The sequence below is a fragment of the Archocentrus centrarchus genome, chromosome 10 (assembly GCF_007364275.1).
Source record: "Archocentrus centrarchus isolate MPI-CPG fArcCen1 chromosome 10, fArcCen1, whole genome shotgun sequence".
NCBI lineage: Eukaryota > Metazoa > Chordata > Actinopteri > Cichliformes > Cichlidae > Archocentrus > Archocentrus centrarchus.
Genome location: NC_044355.1, coordinates 20,548,730 through 20,573,943, shown reverse-complemented (window position 1 = coordinate 20,573,943; position 25,214 = coordinate 20,548,730). Strand labels below are relative to the sequence as shown.

General features: G+C 40.4%; 1 protein-coding gene across 1 annotated transcript in view; it reads right to left on the bottom strand.

Annotated features, from left to right (window-relative positions):
* LOC115786450 (glutamate receptor 3) overlaps nucleotides 1-25,214 on the bottom strand; it is an 87,647-nt gene that overhangs the window by 49,832 nt on the left and 12,601 nt on the right. Inside the window, exon 3 of the mRNA XM_030738599.1 lies at nucleotides 13,640-13,879. Coding sequence (XP_030594459.1) covers nucleotides 13,640-13,879 — 240 coding nt within the window. The remainder of the gene's footprint in view (nucleotides 1-13,639; nucleotides 13,880-25,214) is intronic.

Here is a 25,214-nt window from a genome sequence, read left to right as displayed (position 1 = left end):
GAGATGTTGTGGCAGTGTAACGTACAGTGGCTGAGTGAGAGCCGCAGTCCTCTTCTTCGTCTGTGAACCGGATCTTAACAGGATGAGTTTTGAAGCGTCACCCGTGGCGGCTCAGCAGTAATTGAATTGAGTTGCATCTAATCTCATTGCCCAGCTCCTTTGGTTCCCTGCCTCTCATTAGGGTTCGATGCAGAGTGTCACAGGCCTCCATCTCTCTCTCTCCCTCTATTACTCACAACCCTCTCTCATATCTCCCAGCCGATCCAGCCTAACTAGGCAATTCAGAGAAATATTGCAAATTCCTCAAACCACACACCTCCGTATTAGCCACAACTGACTATGAGCTTCAGAGGCACAACAACACCACCTGCTCATATTACCCTGTATTATGGTATTATCACTGCCCTTACAATAATCCACACCATGCCAAAACGCAATCTACTACTCTAATCAAATAATGAAATGTAAGTAGATGAGTCCACACCGTGGTACACAATAAATAAAGGCAACCACAACTAACTAAAGCTACCAGTTAACAGCAAAGAAGGGAGAGATGGATGGTAAAACCAGTGCAATCTGAACCAATTTCTGAAGAATAAATCTAAGAAGCACACATGAAAAAGAGGCGTTGTCCACTGAGCCAGCAGTAAATGTGGCTGCTCTTCCCTCTAGCTTGTCAATCCTCTGTTAAATGAGAGTCTCTGGAGAGCTGAAATGCCCTGCTGAGCACTGTTCACGGTCTGAAAGGGCATCTTAAACAGCTGAATAGAAACCATGAAGATAATGCCTTTGATTCTTAATTGCAGGCTTGATACTTGAGTTGCAATGAACATCTGTAGAGACAGTTGGAAAGTCATCTTTATGCATTTTAGATAATTACATATGTGTGTAGCCCAAGGGAAAACTGATCATTCAGCCGCAGGTTTTTTTTTTTTTTTAACATGTACACCATTTACCTCGGCTGGCAAAGTCATACAGATAAATTTGGTTTTATCCAGATTTCTAGATACACCTCTGATAGGGATGTTTATTTAGCTGCACAATATTGTGGCGTAAATGACAAAAGAGGTATCTCAAGTATTCTGCATATCTAGATATCACAGTTTTATGGGCAGATATGATGTACATATAAAGGATTTCCATCAAAGTTAAAAAAAAAAAAAAAAATATATATATATATATATATATATATATATATATATATATATATATATAAAATTTGTTTTTATTATCCTTATTATTTAAAATTATGTAAGTTGGTCCAGTTTTAATCACATTTTGATTGATTTAGAATACAATGTGTTGAGGCACAGACGCAGAACAATAAAAAATAGTTTTTTTTTCCAACATGTTATGGACCTAGCTGTATATATTTCATAAGAATGAAGTCATAACATCCACATTTTATATATATATATATATATATATATATATATATATATATATATATATATATATATATATAAATATATATATATATATATATATATATATATATATATATATATATATATATATATATATATGTATATATAGTGTGAAACTAGCCTTGTGTATTTTAGGAAAGCTTGCTTAGAGTAATTTTTATACTTGGTATCATTTCTTTATTAGCATACAGCTACATCTAGTGCCATTAATGAGAGGTCCTGGATCTGGTTGGAAGGCTGTGAAACAACAATGAGTAACAATCTGTTTAAAATTCTCAAGCTGTCAAAATCTCACTCTTCATTAACTGTGCTTGTATTTATTTTTTATTATACAGAGATTACCATGTCTGTTTTTTTCCTCTATTGTCTTATGAGGAAACCAGAATAAATGCTTAAAATATTTAGGGCCTGGTGAGTATTTGCCTCTGGGCTAAGTATGCTCACTGGGCTCTGAGGATCCCTCTAGTGTTTGTGCAGTGGAGATCAAAATCTTGGGCTCAAGAAGAAGGCTTTATCTAGCGTGATTTTAGTATTATCTGGCATAGCCACACAACCTGTATACAATAGGCTGCGGTTACCTAGTATTACAGGTTCTGTATTATTGACTTCACCAGCAAACAGCTGAAAAAAAAAAAAAACTGACATTTTAACCCTCTGACAATTAATAGATTTTGAAACAGATCATCTGAACTCATGTTTTCAAAAAAAAATCTTACGGAGAAAATGTTAAAGCTGATGTGAAATCAGGTCACGCTATAGTAGAGCTCCTCAGCTTCCTCCTGCCCACAGGAGAAGAATGCTTTAGAGACGTAGCATTCGCCGTGAAGCAAATGCCAAAGTAGCCCAAAAGTGTGTAGCCAAGGCTTTGATGTGGTATTTACAGTAGGCCTATAACCACAACAGTTTCACTGCCAAGTGTTGTCCTAATCAGAAAGACTGCGCATGTCAAATCACACAGAAGCAGCATGCTGTCTGCATCTTTAGAAGTGCATATATGCAAGAGGGAGAAGAGCAGCTTCTCCACTCTGAAAATCCTCCCACAGATTTTTCAGAGCTTCTCCATCTCCCCCGTCAGTCTTTGTTGTCTCTCACTCACACGTACTGTGACATACTATCAGCACATACTACATACACAGAGGGGCATGTGCACACGCACGGAGCTGCGTTTGTGCGTGTCTCAAGGGGTTGATCGATAATGATGGCAATAGATTGATTGCAAAGGCAGTTTTTCTAATCAGATGAAACAGCAAGAGCAATGACAAAATAAGTTCAAATATTATTCTACTCTTGTGTTTACTCTCCAGGATGACATTTTAGTTGTCATTTCAAACAAACAAATTGGCCCTTGTGACACAGACCATCATCAAGGCAATCTACTTCTTCTATGGCTGCTTGAAGCAAAGGCCAGGACATTTTGTTATAATGAAAAAAGAAGCTCCCAGCAGTAATTTCATGGTTGCTGAAGCTACCGATGGGTAGGTGGTAAAATGGCTTTATTCCAGGTTCAGTTAAGAGGACACAGAGAGAGCACAGGGTTTACCGTGTGCTTATTGTGACAGACGATGGCTCTCATATGACTTTTTTTTTTTTTTTTAAGTTACAGGTGCTTGACTTGTAGTTTTTCAAGAGGTTACTGAATTACAGAGGTTGTTGCTGCCGGCTGGATTATCTGTATATTGAGACGTCACTTTGGAAGTGATACCACTTTATGTGTGCAAAATAAAATGAGAGAAAGAAGGCCAGTGTTGTATAGCTTCCTCCATATTTCTTTAATATTATTTTTCTTGTGCATTTTATGGCTTCTCTGATGTGCCCTTTCTTGTCAGTGTGTCCAAGCTGATTTATTCTCCTGATGCATGCATAATTTAGTTTTTATGAAGCCACCGTGAAGGAGAGGGCCACGAAAGCACAAGACGTGTGCATGTGTGCGCGCATGTGTGTGTATAAACTCTCAGCTGGGTGCAGCTGATGTGCCATTATAATGACTGTGATGAGACCACAAAGCTGAGGAAGCAAAGTGTAGTCTATGATATAGACATGGTTGCAATAGGGAACTGGCATTCACACTTATTATCTCACATTGTGAGCAGAGAGCATAAATCAACAGTTGCGAGTGACAATATTGCACTTGACTAGACATTATTTGTGTGAAATTTGCTTAACAAATTGAAAAGGGGGAGAAACAGCTAATGGTTTATAATCTTAACGTGAAAAATATTGCTTTGGCTTCTGCACACATACGAAAACTGAAGGTTGAAAGATAAAATGCAAACTGGAGAACAAGTGCCCATAAAACAACAGCTTCGCACAGCTGAGGGAGGCTGTAACTCTTTGTCACCAGGCAAAAATTCCCTAATAACCTTTCACCATAGTTTAATTTAAGAGATCTAAAAGGAAACCAGATCACTGCATCGCTTGGCTCGGGCAGAAGATGTTGGCCAATTGCAGAAATGCAGATATGTCCCTTGAGATGGTGGAAAATGTGAATAATTGCTGAAAAAATGTTTGTGTAGCACTGCGGTTGTCAAACTGTGGGAGCCACTGCATTTTAGGATGTAAGATGAAAAAAAAATATGCAGTGAAAGCTAAAAGTCGAGTAAATATGGTTTTTGAGGGGCAAATAAACAAAGATTTGTAATGTTAATGGCCACATTCATCATTTGTGAGGGGCTTTGGACAGAGATGTAAAAGCTTTCTCTAATGGTAGTCAGTTTTTTTTTTTTTTTTTTTTTGGATTTTCCCTAATCCAGATATCTGCCGCCTACCGCAGTTTGCACCGTTACAGTGCAGAATAATAAGCAGTAATATCTCTTCTTTGTGTGCTGAATAACTGTAGTTTGGACTATCTTTAGTGCTTCTGGTAATATGTCACATCTCTTAATTTGTTATGCTGTTTACACCAGTGAGAACAATGCCAAACCACTTCAATCAAATTAAAGGCCAGAATTGGTTTGGTTTGCCAGCGAAGGCATTGCAGGAGAGCAGAGGGAGGCATTTATTGTTTGACTCTTTTGGAGAACAAAGGCAACTGTCTCTGGATAGCCAATTAGAGGGATCACTGAAGAATAGGGAGTAAAGTTCGCTTTGGTTACAGTACATCTGACTGTGCCTGATTGCTCACCCCTCCACATATCTGCCTTTTTATCTCTCTGTGTTCTGTAGCTTGGCAGGAACTAGAAGAGACGAGGCTAACTATGTGCGATCATCCTCCCATTCAAAAGCCTCCTGGCCTTGTTGGCACATTACTTTGCCAGTTGTGCCAGGCCAGGAGTTATCTTCTCTGCCTGTTTAACTGTGTCTGTGGAGGGTTATGCAGGTTTAATACAAAGCCAAGTGGTCTTTGATTGATGCCTCCAGAATAATATTAGTCTGACAGATTTTACACATTTTAATTAATATACTTGCAAATCATTTTTGCATATAGTTCATTAATATTAAGTACATATAGAAAGAAATAACATGATACAAAGATTACAAAATTTCTGAGACAATAGCCTGGTTTATGTTGCTCATCAAACAAAAACCAACTGCAAGCGCCAAAACTTTTTTGCATAAAAATGACAACCGTACCTGTGACTTTGCTGAAAAGCTGAAATCAGTCTACTGACACTGGATGCTGCGCTTCACTGAAGTTCTACACATCACACAAGTGGCATGTCAGCAGTGTGAGCATGTCCTCTGTCAGTGTCGCACTTGTTCCAGTCAGTCATTTTTGTCACATGTAGTCACCATCTTCTGACTGAGACAACAAACCCACAATACTCTCAATAATGATCATTCGTAAATAAAGTGCATATGCAAAATGGACATAGCCACCATGGCGTAGCCTGCCTGTTTGCACAATGCGCTTTGAATCCTTAGAGTTTTGTTTTTTTGGCTTTTTAAAAGCAGACATGAGTGAGAGGTGGAGAGGTGACTGAGGTGACTGAGAAAATGAGGACACTGCACACTTACACAGCAGCCAGTTGTCAAATACAAGGTAACCAAACTGTGAAACATGCCCTGCTTAGTTTTCTATTTTGCTCTATAATTAAGTATTACATTAAGTGACCAATCGAGGCATAAACTCTTCAGGAAAATGTTTATGGAGGTCATAAATCAAGGTGAGATGCAGGGTTATTTTCGCCTTCTTTTTGCTCAGACAGAGGAGTCACCCCCTGCTGGCCATTCGACAGAATGCAGGCATTTCCAGCATTAGCTTTACTTCCCGAAGCTACGTCCAGTTTACGCTGAGTGAATTTATGCTTGGAATCATAGCCTGACAATGACAACAAATGAGCTGATAATAAACAAGGTCATAATTTGTGTGCTTCTTTTAATATATAACATCAGTTATTAAAAATTTAGCATTTCTCCTTTTCTGTCATTTTATTGTCTCTCCTGGGAAACTTGATTTACAGACAGGCTCTCAAGAAATCATTCACAAAAAGAAGAATCTAAAAACAACAAAAACAATACAAAAGAATCACAAAAAAAAAATAAAAATCAAATACACACCCAAAATATACAAAATAACAAGATATAAACCTCTAGTAAAAAAAAAAAAAAAATGCACAAAAAAGACAAAAATGGTACATGATAAGGTACAGATGTCACATAAACTGACTGCACTCTACTTCAGATTCTACTGGTTCTGGTTATCTGGTCATTTTGAGTTGGGTTTCAGCTTTCTGGACATTTCAAACTTAAAAATAATGCTACAGTAAGTGAACTATTAAACAAATGTAACTACATCTTTGCTTAATTATGTAAAATTTTTCCATGTAGGGCAAATGATTTAACAAAAAAATCTAATTATTTGCTTTTTCAAAAACCACAGAAACTAATTATTGCTTCTATTATGGAAACCCCAGACTGACTTGTTTGTTCTAGGTTTAGGTGCAGACTGTTGTCTGGGAGACAGCTGCCTGGGTGATAATGAAAGCACAAGTAACTTTTGTTTAGGAAGTAAATATATTTGTCTTGGGGACAGCTTGGGTGCAGTTCAGCTTAAAATAACTACTGTGATGTCTGCACATAATCAATCAGAATAAGCTCGCAGACATTTGCGTGTTTTATAACAATATATTCCCACTGTGGCTGCAGCAAGCTCTAATCAATACTGCACATGCACCTTAGTGTTGCAGATAGGTTTGCTGAAGTGACTCAGCTGTAGTTGGGGTCATTGGAAATATTGACAGAGTAAATCAAAGACATGCTCTGGGAATGTTTTTAAGACTAAAAGCTGGAATAAAGCTTCCACCTGGCAGATTTTTGCTCAGAGAACATTTGACTTCTTTGTGCTGTAATGGGGCTAATGCATCGAACACTATAGTTTCAACTGTCAGCAGATAAATGATAAAAGTTAAATAGGTCTGTGCTTTCTGCTGCAGCTACGTGTTGGATCATTTTCCCTCTAACTGTATCACATTTAGAATATTGATTGCTATAGAAAATGATGGGATTCTTCTCATCATGTCACGAGTGCTTTGGTGTGGTAATGGATATTATAAGAAATGCTAAAATCCTCTGCCTCATCATGATAGATTTAAAGATGTACTGTAGCAGCTCCGGGTCTTATCACAAAATATAGCTGGAAGTGAATTTCTTGTGCGGATTTTCATTCACATGTCAAACACAATAAGTGCTTTCACACTGTCAGAAGGCTCAATCGTATTTACGTCATCATTCATAAATGTTTTATTTTTATTTATTTATTTCGGTTGTCTTGTTAGTCAAGATTGAAGTTTCGCAAGTCTGCCGAAAATAAAATAATGTAAGAAGGTAGCACAGTGAATTAAACAGCGTTAGAGCAGGATGACACAGCAGAGATGAAAGAAGAACGAACAGGCAGCGGTCCTCCTGAAGTCTGAGCTCCCCTCCTATAAAGACTGATCAGGTCTAGCTTTGCAACAGTAACTGGTCACAGCAGGCTTATCGAGCTTTGGATTTATAGGTGTACGCTGCACGTTAACTGTTTGTATAGGCGCGCCTTTTTACATCCTTTCAAATCCCAAAACACAAGAGTTTTAGGATGGAATTATCTGCCCTAATAATACTGCTATTGTTAGCACAGCTGGCTAACTAGCTTAATACACTATAAAAGGCAGAAGCATTCACGCTAATTCCATAATACTGTAAATAAATCCTCATTTGTAGTCTTGCAAAAAATCCCATTGATGACATTCACAGGGTTGCATTGGCCCACCCGGGGTGAATACAACTGAATGCTAACAGAGTTTAGGGCTTATTAGTAACTCCAGCCAGCTGTTTTTATTGGATCTTGGAAGCTTACGCTCCAGCAACCACAGGCAAACCTATCACACACGATGTTTGCCAATCATTTCGGTCAATCATCACCATAAATATTTAACAGACAGATATGTATGGATGCTAAGCAGCCAAACAGGGTTGTCTTAGCATTAATGAATGTGTTACACAGTACAGTGCAAATGTTTTGAGCCACCGCTTTATATTTTGGTTCCAAGGAGCCCAACTTTCTTGTTATTTTTTTAAACTGGTCTTCAATAATAGTTCTCCAGGTTTTCTGAATGTCATTCAAAGGTTTTGTTTTTTGGGACATTAATGACACTGGATATTACTGAAGCAGTGTGGGATCATCTTGACAGAGAATGGAACAAAAGGCAACCAAAATCCAAAGAAGCCTGGGAGAATATTCCTGAAGACTACTAAAAAAGTAGCCTAAGAGAGTTCAGGCTGTATTAAAGAATAAAGGTGGTCATACCAAAAGGTTTACAACCTCTGTTTTTGCCTTATATACTGTATGCATACTTCTTTCACATTTCAATAAACTGCTACATCTATTTGCCATTTTCCTAGACAAATATAAAGAAATGAGGGGTGGCTTACGACTTTTGCACAGGACTGTATTTTCGCGTATTATATTTGTTTATTGTAGGTATAATTGCTGACTAGTTATAAATTTCAAAATGAAAATAATGCCACTTTATTTGATGACTTCTAAACAAATGATCAACTGGTGTTCGTAGATGTTTGTAGATTCTCAGTCATCCAGGTGATGGATGAGGTCATAGAGTGGGACAAGGTCTCACACCTGAAAGCCCTGATGGTAATGACCCACACCTTTTTTCACACCTTGGCTCATGTGATGATGCACATGAACAACGGTGGGTCAGCGACCGCCTCCAAGGGGCTAACCTCCACTAGGGTTTAAATACCTGGGACTCGCCACTTTTTGGTTTTAGAACTGAAGAACCTCTTGGATAAAAGGTCTTAAAAAAACTTAAAGAAGACCAGTTGCCTGACATTCGAAATCTTTCTGTTGTTTTAATATCAACTGTACTGCTTATTCATGTAATACCCCTTAAATCAAAAAGTAAAAAATAGCAGTTACAACCAACCCAAGAACCCTAATGTTAGCAGCTAGCTGCAGGTCAAAATTGTCATTCCAGCGAACAAAATGTAATCGAGTACGTCTGCTTTTGCTTACATCTGTTTGAAACAAACGGCCAGTTGCTTCAAAAGTGTCACGAACACGGCAGCGCTGACATTCTAACTGAACTAACTGAGCCTGAAAATTCCAATTTGTTTTCCTTTGTCAAACATGCACCGATTTTTATGACTGCCTGGAGTTTGTTTCCCCATTCATCATTTCTTGACCACTTTGTGCTGTGTCTATTGCACAACGATAGTCACGGTGAGCTCAAAGCTAGAAGCTCAGGAGGAAGAGACATAAGAGAAAGCTAAAAGCATATAAGGAAGAGGTATAGAAAGAAGTGAGATAGGAAAGAAAGAGACAGAGAGACTCATAAATCAAGTAGAGGTGAGATTGCTGAATCAGGGTTGATTGTGCCTGGGAGAGACAATAAAGCCTGTAATCATCTGTCTCTGCTGCACAGACCTGGCAATTATCTGCCCATACCTGACCGCCAGAACAGAAAGGGCAAGATCCATCTACCTTCACCCTATCACCCTATAGAGCTCCAGCTTTTAAGGGGGAAATTCATGTACTGATGCAAGCTGAAAGCAAAGCAAAAGAAGAAGAAAAAAGCAACTCCAGGAGTGCTATTTATAGTGAGAAGAAGTGCTGCTGGGATATTCTTTTTTTTTTTTTTTTCTTTTCATGTATGAAATGTTTGGGGTTGAATTAAAGTAGTAGCTGTTTGGATCTTTCATCTCCTTCTATCCACACACACACACACACACACACACACACACACACACACACACACACACACACACACACACACACACACACACACACACACACACACACACACACACACACACACAAACACGCATAATGTATCCTGTCAATATATTACCTCAGATAAGAGGAGAGTAGCCACTCATTAGGCTGGTATAACACTGCCTGCGGAGGCTCCATTTGCTTCCAAAGCAGTTCCTTCATCATAACGTCTGCTTTCAAACAGCTGTCTGATATTGGCATTTAGGGTACAAATTTACCTCCATTTCCCTCCAATACATCTGAGCCTGAAGCATATGGACCATCACTCTCCGGCTGAAAGCACTGCACTGAGGCCTAAAAGCATTTTTTGCCAGTCCAATAACACAGCCAAATGAATAGCGTGGCTGTAATTAATCTTTTCTATTGACTGAGTAAAATCTCTTGGTGGAACTCGGCTATGTGATTTTTTTTTTTCCCTCTGTAGTGCTGTGTTTTCCCTCCCTAATAGAAGAGTTTGGAGAATAATTGCAGAGTTGCTTCCAGTATTATGAATGATCAATGCTTTTATAAAGCACAAATTAAAAAGCAAAAAGGCACTCAAGAAAATAATACGTCGAAGCAGGTGCTTTGTGGCAAACATCATGAGCCTGAAGCGGAGCAGAGGGTCAGCTGTAATTTCTCGATTTTTTTGTTCATTTTGCTGTTTGCAAAGTCAGAAATCTGTCACAGCCACCTGCACGCTGGGCTTATGCACTAATACATAATTTAGACTATTTTAATAATTAATTACAATCTTCAAACATAAAAAAAAAAAATTAAGAGACCCGGAGCTGTTTTACTATGACAGATTAAGGTGTTAAACATACTATTCTTATCTGTACCCAAGGAGGCCATCTGAAGCTGTTAGAAGGGACAACTAATTTAATATAATTATAATATTAAATAATTATTTTAAAAAAAGAATAAATTGATGTGAGGCTGACCTATGGTGTCACAATATAATCAGCGAGCCGCCGGCTAAAAGCGACTAACTGCACAACAGACCTCCCACTCACATGAGTCAGCTGTAAGTCAGAGCATGAGAAGTACAAGGTTTGTACGTGAGCAGAACTTTAAATAGTTTCCTAAAAGTGAGATAGATTCAAGTTTAAAAAGTTAGATAATAAAAACTGTTGAAGTACAGTAATGTGCAAAGGTCTTGAGACACCCGTCGTTTCTTTATAGTTTGCTTCCAATGAGAAAGATATTGGGCAGTTGGAGGACAAAAGAAGAAGTGGGGAGCCTAAAAAGCTATCTGCAGCAGATGAATAGTATCTGAAAGTCATATCCTTAAGAAATAATACAAAAGCAAAGACCTGACACAGGACCTGAGAGATGCATCTGGCCCTTAACTAGAACCATCTACTGTTCACTGAAGCTTCATCAGAAATATTCTCCTTGGAAATGTGGGAGTCAAGGAGTCCTTCTTAAGGAAGAGAAACAGGGAGAAAAGACTGGGATATGCTAAATGACACAATAACTGGAGTGAAAATCAGTGCCAGCAGTTCTTATGGAGTGATGAATCCAACTTTGAATGTTTTGGTTCAAATAGTGATCAGTATGTACAGAGGAGGCCAGGAGAGAGGCACAACAGTGAGTGTCTGCAGCCATCTGTAAAACACGGTGGAGGCTCTGTCATTGTTTGGAGCTACATTTTAGCCTGTGGTGTTGAAAATTGATGGAATCATGAAGGCAGAAATGCACCGTCTGCTTGTGGTCCACCACGCAATACTGTGGCACAATGGCGTCATCTTTCAGCATGATAATAAATATCCCAAATGCACTGCCAATGCAGTAAAAGCATACACACAGTAGATCACTACAGGTCATGGATTGGCCTCCTCAGAGCCTGCTCAGAAGAAAGCTGCCTAAGAGAGTTCAGGCTGAGTTGAAGAATAAAGGTGGTCGTACTGAATATCGACTTTCAAACTTGTTAGAATTATGCAAACTCTTTTTTTTGTTACATTCTGCATTTCTATTTATGGACACTCAAAGATATAATAATATAATAAAACTTCACCATAAACAGTTAAAACTGAGTAGTAGAAAGTAGTATATAATGAGCTGGAAAAAAGTTTAAACCTAGCAGTTGAAGAATATCTATTTGTTTAGTATTGCTTGAATTTTCAAATATTCAAATAATGAAACAATGAGCGGTGCTGATAACAACACAGGGTTTTGGGGCATATTTTAGTAATAACATTGATAGCTCAAAGTAATACAAATACAAAGAGGTGCCTGTCAGCTTTCTTTTGCTCCAGAGAGGTTAAAAAAAAAAAAAAAAAACATGCGCCGTTGAAGACCATTTCCCCAGTCGCTCCTCTTGGTTTAGCCAGCAGTCAGTGTCCATATTGCCAGGGGAGCTGCACTACCTGATAAGCAGAGGTAGAGGTTCTCTGACACATCTGTCTGCTTGATGAGCCAAGTGTCAAAGCCCCCCAAAGTGCTGGATGGAGTGCATCAATAAACGACTTTAATCCCCTCCTGGGGCCAATGTCCTCCCACTAATAAGGAATCGTCTTACACCACTGGCAGTAAGGAGAGAGGTAAAAGTGGCTTGGCAGGGGCTTCAGCACGGGGATGTACTGTACACTGGGAATTGTCTGTACACAGGTAACAGGCTGTAAATCACACGCGCCTGCTGTTGCTTTAATTGCTGGATGAAATTGGTGTTTTGTTTCCGCCTCCTCCTTATTTTCCCTCCCTCTTTTGCCCTTTATTGCCCTTATTTTCTGTTTAATCTATATGTCTGTTTGTTATCGCTCTCTTTCTATAATGCCGCCTCTGTTTTTTTTTTGTATCTCAGGCTATTTTGCACACCTCCGCTATATATCCCACTCTGCCCCAGACAGTCTAACTTGCCAGACAGAAGTGGAAAAACAGAAGGATGGGGGGACCGGCAGTATTGGTTGCGCTGAAGGACGAGTGGGTTGCGAGCATCCGCAGGGAAGATCCAATGAGTGTCCTAGTCAGAGTGACCCTAATTAACCACATATTATCTGCAGGCTGTGTAGAGGATTAAGGCCCTCAGCTCTGGACCCTACAGGCCTAGATACCCATGGACAGGGACTCTGTGCTAAAGCGCACTTCATATTCTGCCTCAAAGCAAGATACAGAGAGGCGGGGGTGTGAGGCTGGACCATAAAAAAAGAACCAAAGGAAAGCAGAAATCTTGCTGAAGGGAAGACAGGTGGCTTGAAGCACATCTGCAGGTCAGGACTTTTCTATAATGAGGAAATAAACAAGGCAAATAAAAAAAAAAAGTGCAGGAAGAATATGTAGCGACTATTACTGGCACCTTCACAAAGAGGAAGACACAGTTTGGCTTTGTCTGTCATATCCTGAACATATCTACCCCCCACCCCTCCCCCGGCCGCCCAGGTGGTGTTTGAATAAATTGAAGTTTTTGTAGGAGGAGGGGATCATTCTTCTATGAGAGATAATGAGCTCATTTTCTCATCTGACTTTAGAAATCCCAGAAATGAACACTTGGCTATGTTGACAGGTTGTCATATACACGGCGTCAACAAGGCAATGCAATCTGGGAACCACAGAGAGCCCTCATTGACACAACACAATAAGCAGCCCCCACAGGCAGGCAGAGACTCCGATTTCTGTAGAAAACATTTTAGCAGCAGCTGTGACATACCTCATTTCAGATGAAAGACGAGCCAATATCAACAACAAGATTAAACAGAAGATTAACTGACACCAAGCAGCCAACTGTTTGAAGAAACCAAAGGTTATAGCTCATAGAGCATGCCGTCTCTTAAAGTGTAATAGTTATTACCAGTGTTATGAGCTGCTGGTGAATTTATTTCACATTTACATAACAGCCAAACCACTGTGTAAAATAGTGCAGTGTTAACAGTTCAAGCATTTACAGGGCTTTCATGAAGCATTACAGGGTAAATCTATCCCTTACTAACCCTGCTGTTCATCTGTGATTCTGAGCCACTGTAACACGTTTCCATGATGTAATTCTAGCTCTAAGTCCCGACTCAAGGCTCGCGCTGTCACCTACCTCGGTCGGTGTCGTAGAGGTAGACAAACTTCTGCCATTTGTAGTGAGAGAGGAGGCTGAGGACAGCACCCCGGAGGGCAGGCCGCATCTGGATGACAAACTGCACCTCATTATCGGTGGGGTAACTGGGTGTGACAAAGGAGGTGTGCAGAGCGCCGCAGAATGAGGTCAAGGTGTTCATGGACTTCTTGTCGTAGAATCCGAAGATGGCGTACACCCCGCGGGAGAACTGAGAGCAAACTGCAGGGACAGCAAAGGGCAAGCGACACACACACACACACACACACACACACACACACACACACACACACACACACACACACACACACACACACACACACACACACACACACAAACAAAGTCATCAGCAAAACTTACAAATATGAACATCATCACTTTCAGCAGGAAAACTTTATTTGGGATTTTTGGTGCACCAATAATATCCACTTGGACTCTAAATGTGACTCTAAATGAAGACCAGTGCACTTCGTAAATCCTGAACATGATATCCAGGGAAATAAAAATACATAAATTACCTAACGGTCAGAATCATGATGTTGTTGTCTTAGTTTGTTATGCTGTAGAGGCAAGTTCATGTGCGGTTTAAAAACAAACAAAGCCAAAACCCCACTGATTTCTCAATATGTAAATAAAAAATGTTTTAAATCACAATTTAGGTCTTCTTAAGCACAAATGACAAGAGCAAGCAATACCATGTTGTTCCTTTTGTGTACAAGAAGCTTGTGATGGGCATTTTCTTCCATTTTCTAATATTTTAATGGACAAACAATAAAAATATGTCATATGGGTTCAGTCAGATTGGGTTTGGAGAAAACACAATATCATAACGACTCTAAGTTACAAGGAAACTCAAAAGTTGTGAACAGTAGAAACAGTTCAATAAAGACTCAAAAGCATTTGTGGCTAAAATTATTATCCATTATTTTATAAACTCTTTTGAATCCTCCAACTTTGGAACAACCCTTTAATTTAGAAAACAATCTATAAAGTAATCAATACAAAATAATTCTCAGATGCCCCCCAAAATGCTTTCACATTTCTAGGACCACAACCCTGTCTTATACTAAAAGTATAAACCATTTCCTCCCCCAAGGTCCTTGCAGTGGTTATTGAAAGCAATTTTTAAGAAAAGTGTGGCACATTCAAGAGGACACCACAGTGACTGAGTGCAAACTGAGCATTTGTTGTGCTTTATATCCGTTCCATCAGATACGGTAGTTGGAGTCAGGTTCGGTAGCCCCAGCTCCTCCAGTCAGCATGTCAAGTATCCTTTGATAAGATACTGAACCCCAAACTGCCCCTGATCCAGGTGTGTGTGTGTGTGTGTGTGTGTGTGTGTGTGTGTGTGTGTGTGTGTGTGTGTGTGTGTGTGTGTGTGTGTGTGTGTGAGATAGGCAAAAGCATTTTCATTTGAATTTTGATTTTCAGCAGTAATAATATTTTATTTCTACAATGGTGATGCGAATCCTCCTAGGCATTACTTATGTATGGAGGCTGCAGTTGTTCTGTATTGAGCTTTTACTGACTGAACTTGGGGTTTTCTTGTGGCTAAAGGGGATAAACGTTCACATGAAGTGTGCATAAAGACAGCATTCTAGGGGGGGAAGGGAAAGGGAAGAGATCTGTTGATAGTGGCTCGGATATGCATGAACTGCAGCATTTGTGCGTATCAACTGTGGTAGAAAAGTGGCAGCCAAACGATAGAAACATCATGCCACTCTCTCAAGGTCTCCAGCTCCCACTAGGCGCTCCCACCAGTTATCGCTTTGCTCCTTCTTCCACAGTGAACGGCTCACTGCAGCACTCACAGCAGCTGTGAGCGTACCGCTGCCTGTCGTTGCTTCTGTTGCCTCCCACGAAAGAGCTGAGAAAGACAACTCTTTCTGCCTCGAGTGAAAAGTGAATCTAGTTTCACTTTCAGTGACCTTGCACACCCATGTTTGTGTTTGTTAATACGAGTCAGCCGGTGGAATTTCTTCCCTCCTAGATAGTCCACAATTAACTGTAAGTGATATTATTACAAAGTGGAAGCATTTAGGAACCACAGCAGCTCAGACACAAAGTGAGAGACAAACATGAAGTTACAGAGCGGAGTCACCAGCAGCTCTGCTGACTCAGTTACTGCAGAGTCCCAAACCTGCGCTGTCATCATCAGCACAGAAACTGTGCGCCAGGAGCTTCACGACATGGGTTTCCATAGCCGAGCAACTCCTGTAGGTGTAAATGTGAAGGAGGCCCAGTACTTTTGTCCAAAGTGCAATCCATAGTGCTTCATTTACAGTCAGATGAACCCTCAACAGTGCCATCTGGATGAAAGATATCTAATGTGAAAAGCGTCAAAACAAAAAGACAAAATTGTTTTAACAATAAAAAGATGAAGAACACATTTAAATACACCGACACAGAAGGTCAGCTTCTGTGGGAAAAGCAACCACTTTAACGAGCTGCGCATAACAAAGACCCTGTTTCATGAGACTGCTATCTAAGGAGACCAAAGGTAAAAAGGAAAATAAACAATTACACAATCACCTTCACTCTAGCAAACTATAAAACAACCACTTCAGAGAATGGACATCTAAACAGTCAAACAGCATTTTTTATCAGCATGTGTTTGCAACAGTTCCTGAAAGACCAAAAAAAAAAAAAAAAGGTTGGAGTTGTTTGTTTATTCATCGAGCACTCTGGTGGGACAGCGTAAATTGTTAGGCAGGGGCAGCTTCCATTCAGTCAGAAGCCATTAATGTGCAAACTAATATTTAGAGCTACAGGTGTGTTTTGCTTTCCTACCCTATCATGAATGACTGTTCACTTATTCTGATTGACTCTCAAGTGTTCCCGCTGGGTAATCAAGCATTCTTAACATCCGTAAACACTTTGAATATTCCAGAGCAATGGTGGGATGGCAGGGAGGAAAGCTTTATCCAATCTTATGTAATGACTATGTTAAAAATTAGTTTTTGATTGTCTGATGGATATAAATTTAATTCGTATGGTGGGAAAAATCAGATATTGCTTTGGCTCTTGTTTGCTGCTTTAAATAATCTCTGTTAGTATTCTTTGAAGTGAAAAAAAAAAAAAAAAAAAGAAAGAAAAAGAAATCCATCACCAAAGTGACAGCTGGCATTTTGTGCCTCCATCCTAATCAAAGAGAAGATGCAATCACACACACAAAATAACACGCTTTCTTTTCCTGCATCTGCAAGAATTCATCTGTCTTTGTGAGGAGCCGCGCTACAGCATGTGCAAACCTTTCTGATGCTCAGGACAACATGACAGCGCTTATGTATTTGACTCATAAGCACAATTGCTGCGTGAATAAGAGATCTGCTGGGATTTTCCTCATCCTCTTTAATTCTGTTCCCTCCCCTATCTGTCCGTGTACAGACACCTCTTTCAAGGTATAAGCATCCATTCTCAGACACACACATGCGCGCGCGCACACACACACACACAGGCAGGCACATGCACAGATGCAGACATACAAGCGCACACACAGACACACAGACACACAGCCACATCGCAGCTTCTTGATAAGTGAATCAACAGATGGACAGCAGTATTGTGGGTAAGTGCTGCTGGGTGAGTGGTGCAATCTCCCACAATGAATGGGAGCCAGTAGGAGTTCCAGCTCTCGTCGAGGCCCACTTTTCTCTGCACTCCCTCTTAATTTGGCCCAGTACTGACACAGAACCTATCCTGCGGGACCAGATCTGGCAGCCTCTTTCTCTCTGCTCAGCTGTCCTCTTCTTATTAGGTTGAGCTTTGAGCGAGCCCAAGTTTCAATAACATGTATGCCCATACAATCCCTTCTTGTTCTGCTCACACTGCTCTTTTTGTTCTCATCTTCTTCCACAGTTTGCCACCTCACGGAAGTGGAAAGAACCATGTTGCAGTGATCCCATGAGGATAGGCGCTCCCAAAAACTGATATATTCTTTTTTTGGGGACATGCACCAGTTACACACACTGCAGACCTGCCAGCATCCTCAACCTCCGCCTCTTAGACACAACTCACAGTGAACTCTTTTTGCCTCAAGAGCTGCACACTGCTTTCCTCAGTCTCCAGCTACTGTACACGCCTCCAGAGTTGGGCTTCTTCATGTGAAACAGGTTGTATCACATGATATAAAAAGGCTGCCCTCTATAATGAATAGGGCTGCCTTATGAAGCCACACCTAGCCACATGCATTACCATATAGACCAAGCATGAGTTATTGTAACCATGCATACAAATAACAAAAACAATGCTCCTGCTGTGCTGTCCAGATAAGTCTTGTGTTGTCATTTTTAATCAGTACGTGCCACCAAATGATGCCACAGCTTGAGGCTTAGAGGTGTTTATGTATCATAGCCCGGAGGTGAGCTGCAAACCCATAAAGCTAAAGTTCAGCAGAGATGCTGTCGATTTTGAATGATTGAGGAAAAAACGTTATCTCAGCGTAATCACTAAAAGTGATCCTTTTCTTTGGCAAGTTTTACAAACTGCTGTAAGAAAATACTTACTACTGTTTAAGTCAGTGCAAAAGGAGAAAAAAAAAAAGATGTGTTTGCTCTTATCAATACCAGCAGGGAACTCACACGAGGGATGAGTAAGTGCTTTTTAAAAAAAAAAAAAAAAAAATCAAGGCACCTGTTTTTGTATGATATTGTAACTTGCTTTTTAATTTACATTCTACTATCGAAAGCAGAACCAATTTCCTACTTCGCTACTTTGCCGGTAATTTTAATAAAATAAACTCTAATTACTATACTAATTATTTGAGGGTGAGTAACAAGACAGCGGAGCAAATGAGCAGAGCACATACAGCACACTGGGATGTTTATTTATACCAACCAGAGAGCGATCAGTAGAAACAGCGATCAAGCTGAGGTAGGTTCTTTGCAGTGAAAGGGGAAAATTCAGTGGGACAAATATTATCAACTTGCAGGGAAACCTTTGCTGTCTCAACACAAAGGACTTGTTGCACCTGTACTTCTTAAATTTCAAGTATCAAGGTGCCCCTTGTGTGTGATTCTGAAGATGCAAACTCAAAACTGACTCTGTTTTTCAAGTAATGCCATACTCTATGTATTCTCCCACTCACTTTCTTACAGAAATACCACTCCATACAGCACTTCTCTCCATGTCCATCACTGTCTCTCTCCGCTCTCTTCTCCACCATCCTCGCCACCTTATTTGACCTCTTTTGTTGGCTGTTTTTTGCCTCAGCCATCTGGTCATCCCCCAAAGCACACATCTTCTTCAAGCATGGCAGGATCTCTTTCCACCTGAGCGCCTCCCTCTTTCCACACTCGAATTGTTCCCTCCCCATAATATTGCCCCAGTCCATCAATAGACCGAAGATTGGTGTGTTTTTTTTTTTGTTTTTTTGTTTTTTGGGGGGGGGGGGGGGGGGTGCATGGTACAGTCCAGGGACAGAGCTACTGTGGAGAAATGTCCTGGCCTCAGCTTTGTGTCTCCGTAATTAAATAAACATGATATAAATGTTCTGCTCCGCGTGGAAATAAGCGGCCTGTCTCCAACTCTGAAGAAATAACACATCAGATAATAAGATTCAATGGTTCTGTGTCACCTTGAGTTTCAATAATACTAATTTACTCAAGAGTCCTCAGACAGCTGTGTGCATGTAGAGTCATTAAAGGAGCTTGTATGAGGACTGTGTGGTAAACAACGCAGCACAGATAACTCCCTCTCATCTGCTCCCCCTCTTTTCCTCCTTCTCCAATCTCATTTGCCCACTTTTATTTTTCTTCCTCTACAGCTAACTGTGCCTCTTTCACCTCCTCCCTCTGCCCCCACCCCCTCCCTGCTGCAGGGAACCATGCATCCCATCTCCAGTTCACTGGTCAAACACACACAGTGTGCTGCCCTCATTCCCTTCCGTAATCAGGACATTCGGCAGAGCTACAGGGATGTTACATTTCTGATGCATCACTTGAGATGCCTGGCCTGGAATGCTAGTTTAGAGGGATATGTGGTTTCCTGTAGGCATGCACGGCTAATTCATAAAAAAAAAAAAAGGGTAAAAAAAAAAACCTTTTCCGGCACTCAGAGTATTTGGACTTCCATGCTCTTTTGTGGCCTACACGCCAGGGTCTTGCGCAGCCTTGGGATGGGGGCTGGTAACAGTAAATGTCATTGGTGATTGTATCTTTTTAGCTCTTTTCCATTTTTCCATTCTCATTTTCTCTCTTTGGCTCCATTCTTTCTTCCCTCAGCCAGTTGTCCTCCATTTCCTGCCTGTGTCTGGGTCTACTTCTCCCTCTGGTCCTTGCAGCTCCTCTTGCTGGTACCCCCACCCTCCCTCTCCCCACCCCCTGCCTGCCTACTTCAGGACCAGTCAGTCCTGCTCTGAAAAAGGGATGCTGTCACAGGGAGATAGCTTGTAAGTGCCCTGGGGAATTGCATCAACTCTTGTCATATAGAGATGTGAAGTGCCTCAAACCGTTAACTCAAATGGTAGAGCCGGATTCAAGAACTACTCAACTGCAGTAGTGCCGCAAAACGTTAAAAGGAAGCTGTTACTAGTCCCGCTGAATCAACGTCTAGAATCTATTTATACTTCACATGATATGTTGGGCTAAATGACACCCGTGCACACAGTGTAAAAAGTATAAACACTCACATGTTTCAGTGCATTTGTAGTTAGTATTAGAACAGGGCTATATTTTAATATTATGTGATATGTGATTCATAATTATGTGACCCAATAATGCTCCTGTTTAACAAAGCTCTGTGTTTTGTGTTAGAGAGCTGAGTGCTGTGAATTCACATGTAAACAGACAAAACACAGACTTAGAAAATGGCAACCCAGCCACGGAAAAACAGACAAAAACATGATAACTGTGCAGAAAACTCTAGAAAATACAGAATCCGTCAGTTTTCCTCAGTGATATTGTGTCTTTATACATTTTCAAAACATTAACAAAGGTGTCCCATGGAGTTTCTGACTACTAGCTGGCCACTGATAAGTGATTATAGGTGATCCTAAAACATGCCAGTGTTTTGCACAAAACTGTGGCAGTAATGTGCACATAAAAAAATGCATAAGCAATATGCAAGGGGGGGGGAAAAGGACTGCAAGGCCTTATAAAAGATAGGACATGAAGTCAGCATGTTTGAGAGTTCTCAAGGATACAGTGAATGTAAAGCGGGACCCTGGGAATCCCCACTGCTAAATATACCTGCTCTGCTGTGTGGGCTGAAAAAAAAAATACAAGCACAGGGATGCAGCTATACATGTATCCTGAAGCATATATGTGACTGTTAGAAAGGTGGAGTGCATGATGGATGATAAGGGGATATAGATCCCAGCCTAGGGATACTTTGCCACCCTAACCCTTAAAGCCCACCCACTTACAGATCTTGAAGACAGGAAACACACACACACACACACACACACACACACACACACACACACACACACACACACACACACACACACACACACACACACACACACACACACACACACACATTTATATATATAAAATATATATACACACACACACACGGAAGAAAAAGACTGCAAGGCCTTAAAGAGGAACACTGGGAATCCCCACTGCTAAATATACCTCATCTGCTTTAAAGAGAGAGAGAGAGGGTGATAGATATAGATATAGATGTGTGTGTGTGTGTGTGTGTGTGTGTGTGGGCGTGTGTGTGTGTGTGTCTGTCTACGGAAAAAGGATTTTACACACTACTGAAATACAGTGGCTTTTCTGCTTAGAGAGAAAATTAGCAGAGAAAGAACATCTTTCATATTTTCCTTCACTTAGGTAGCAAATAACAAGAATATGATCTGAACGTGAACAAATATCTGCAAAACAACCAGCAAACAGTTTCTCTCTGATGCGGTGCCACTGAGAAGATTTGCAAAGCATGCTAGCTGTTTCATAATGTAAGCATGCGTTACATCATGGTGTTCTTTATTATGTCCGAATAAATTATTATAACATGTGAGTACTGGCCTCTCAGTGTACACTTCTACTTTCTGTTTTCAACTTCATCAACTTTATCTGAATCAGTGTATTTAGGCCACAGATAGATTTAGGTACATTAATTTGAGAGTGACAAGGAGTACTACTGACAATAACTTGCATCCTGTCTCCCTATGCTGTCTTTTGTCTTTTCTCTTCTCTCCCTCCCCTCACCTGACGGGTGGTCAGGCCAGATGGCTGCCCCTCCCTGATCCTGATTCTGAGGTTTCTTCCTGTTAAAAGGGAGCTCTTCCTTCCCACCATTGCAAAGTTCTTCCTTACTGGAGTTTTCTCTACTGCAGCGTCTTTACCTGAGAATAAAAAACTTGGGGCAACTGTTGTTGTGATTTGGTGCTATATAAATTAACCTGAATTAAACTGAATCCAATATTGTTTCTGAAGCAAATATATTAAACTTTTAGTCGTGGACTACACTCATGGTGTATTTCCACAACTCCAACCTATGCTCTCTCGTGCATTCTTGTATTCTGTTGTTGTATTGTATCTCTTGTATAATTACACAACGTTCACACATTTAAGCAACTATCACAAATCAGTTTTACTTCTGGGATTATCAGAGTGAGGTTTGAATGGTACAGTATTCTCACCGAAGGCTGATATACTGTACAACCTTAAAAAAGAAAAGTCCAAAAAAGACATGACCACTTGTTAGCATTGTTATTAGAGACAGGATTAAAAGAGAAGAAATTATATCTGAATTAAGTTACACAACTGTTTCAAATAGCTGCAGATTTGGCAAATTAGGCTCAGTAATTAATTATAAAATTGATGGTTATAATTTTAAAATAGGAAAACTAATACTAAAGAAGGACTTAAGGATTAGTTTTAATACTAAAAAGTAGGTCTATATACAACTACATGTAATAAAATTATGTCAATATGGTATTAGTGCAACATCCATGCTCAAAAAGATGGCAATTTAATTAAAATATGAATGATTAATTTTTATTTATTCAAATTAGTGCTTATCCTTTCAGCAGAGGTAAGACATCTATCAGGTTTGCTCCCTGTCATCACTGTTTTAATAAGAACTGACCCAACATCATTTCCACATATTTAAAATGTCAGGATTACGTCTCATTTACTGACTGCATTCAAAACCCTTTGTGTCATTATTAATAACACCTGACACATCAAAGCTTTGACTGCTACAAATCAGAATTAAACAGTGAGCTGTAAATGTGAAACTGACCAGAGGACCAGAGTTACTGAGGTTAGATCTGAAGTCCATGCACGTATCGTGACTAAGGTTCATTAACTATGACTATATTTCCTCATTCCTCTCTGCAGCCTTTCGACCATCAGCTCCCTCTCCTTTCCACCTGCCATCTTGATGATATAGTCCTGTACCTGTGAGAGTGGCCCGTGAGCAATCCTCAAGGGAGTCAATGACTCTCAACTCCATCTCCTTCTGACAGATATTTTCACCTTCAAGGTCTTACATCAAGCTTTTCTTTGAACGCAGAACAAAACACTGAGTTGAAAAGGGCTGCGCAGAGGACCTGACCTGCGCATGTGGTGATGTCTTTATTATCATGGCGACGCCATCTGCTCATCGTGATGCAGAGCATGAGAGCAGGAGGTTGCATGAGAGTGCTGCTCTAATGTTCAATACACTGGACATTTCAAAAGTTCAGATAACATTGTAGTGGCGAAGCTGGAAGATTGGACAATTTGCCAAGCAACTCCGGGAAAATCAGTCTGATAGCACTCAAGCGACACATGCAGAAATCTCACTTTGCCTGGCCCTGTCCACTGCATGTCATTTCCTTGACACATGCAATTAAGGACTATCTCTGGAAGCAGATAACAGAACTAAACTCTTGGCCCTCGCTTCACCTTGACAGCCATGCTCTGAGATACCGGCCCATTACATTGAACAAATAACAATCTCTTCTCTGTCAGCCTCGCGTAATCTACCGTTTGCTGCAATGCAGAGGCAAGAGGAGTGCTACAGGACTTGTCTTATCCTCTCAAAGATGATCATTCCTTTCACCTTCAGAAAGATGTCACCGCTGTACACAGCAAGGACAGCTACTAAACACTGACCCTTTGAGTATGGCGGTGTGCATTTTTAAGGAGGATTCAGCAGAGTGTGAAACATGTAAGGCTTATGATATTCTGTAATTGGATTTCCCAGAAAGCTGGTGACAAAGTCCCTCACATACCACTAATCCTCCCAATCAGCACTGCGGGACTAAAGCATGCCCTTCCTTGCAAATGAATATGGAAGAAGAGGATGGTGCATGAAGGAAAAGCAGGGGGATCGTGGAAGATGATGGGTGTGGGGTACACTACAAGGATGGAGAGCCACTAAAGGTGTGCCAACACACGACTTTCAACAAGGACGCTGGGGTTCGAGTTACATGTGGTAGCATTTTTAAAACTTTAGAAGCTACATGGTCATGTTTCACAATCACTTGGGATAAAATAAACCCTTTTACAACAGTAAACATGCCAGAAAACATATGTTTCCAGGCCATTAGGGACACCAAAAGAGATTTTTAATGCACTTATTCATGCAGCTGCTAGAATTTGCTTAATTTTAAAACTACCGGTTGTAATAAGCTGCTCACATAAATGACCTCTAGGGTCGTTCTTTGTGGGAGAACAGTCTCCGATAAAAAGGGCAGATTGGCTCTGCTGAATCACAGGAAACGGCTCACCCAAGGATTGCCTTTAAGAAAAGAATACATAAGAAAGAAGCCTCTTAACTCCATCAAAGAGATTAAAGGAATAGGATAAGAAGATGCTTCTAAATTATTCAACTTGACTACAGGAAAGCTGGGCTTGCCTGAGTAAAGATTTGTGGTGATATTTCAGGTATAAAGTGCTGTGCCCAACTGACTTGTTTTGAATTCAATTCAACACAGGAGGAAAAATACCTGGCAGCTGCAAACCTCTCCCGTTCCTGCTCTCATTTGGAGGATTGTTAAAGAAAAGAAAGCAAACTCCATGGATATCTGGCAGGCACACATAGTTTTCCATCAATGTCAAAATGCTACCTTTCCCCCCCTCTGCCCTCACATATACCTCAATTCCATTTGTGCCTCACAAACCAGTTTGTGTTTGTCATTTTCTCTTTTCCTCAGTGAGAACAGTGAGAAGTCTTGAAATTTCCATGGGTCTGTTAGAGTGAACACCATCTGATTTTAATGTTTCTGACTGGTTGTTTCTGTCCTTTAGGGGAATTTCAGATGCCTGTGTTTCGTGCACATTAAGACTTAAATGCACCTGCAATGCCAAGAGTGTGCCACTGCAGGTAAACCAAGACGGGATGACTATCTGCCAATCTCACGAGGTCTGCTTACAGTGCATGTAAACTAAGCCTTCGCCTCTGGTGACACTAATCAAATTACATATTTCAATACATATCCTATGACGGTAAAACAATCCAAGTCGATCCATGAAGGATTTCCTTTGTGAAGCTTGATTACAGAGTACAGAGAATTTTAAAACAGCGCCTCTCCAAGACCATTCTCTCAGAGGCTTTTGTCTTTCTGTGAAGAATAATAGAATAAGTCAACGAGGACAGGAGATGGGACCAGTTGTTT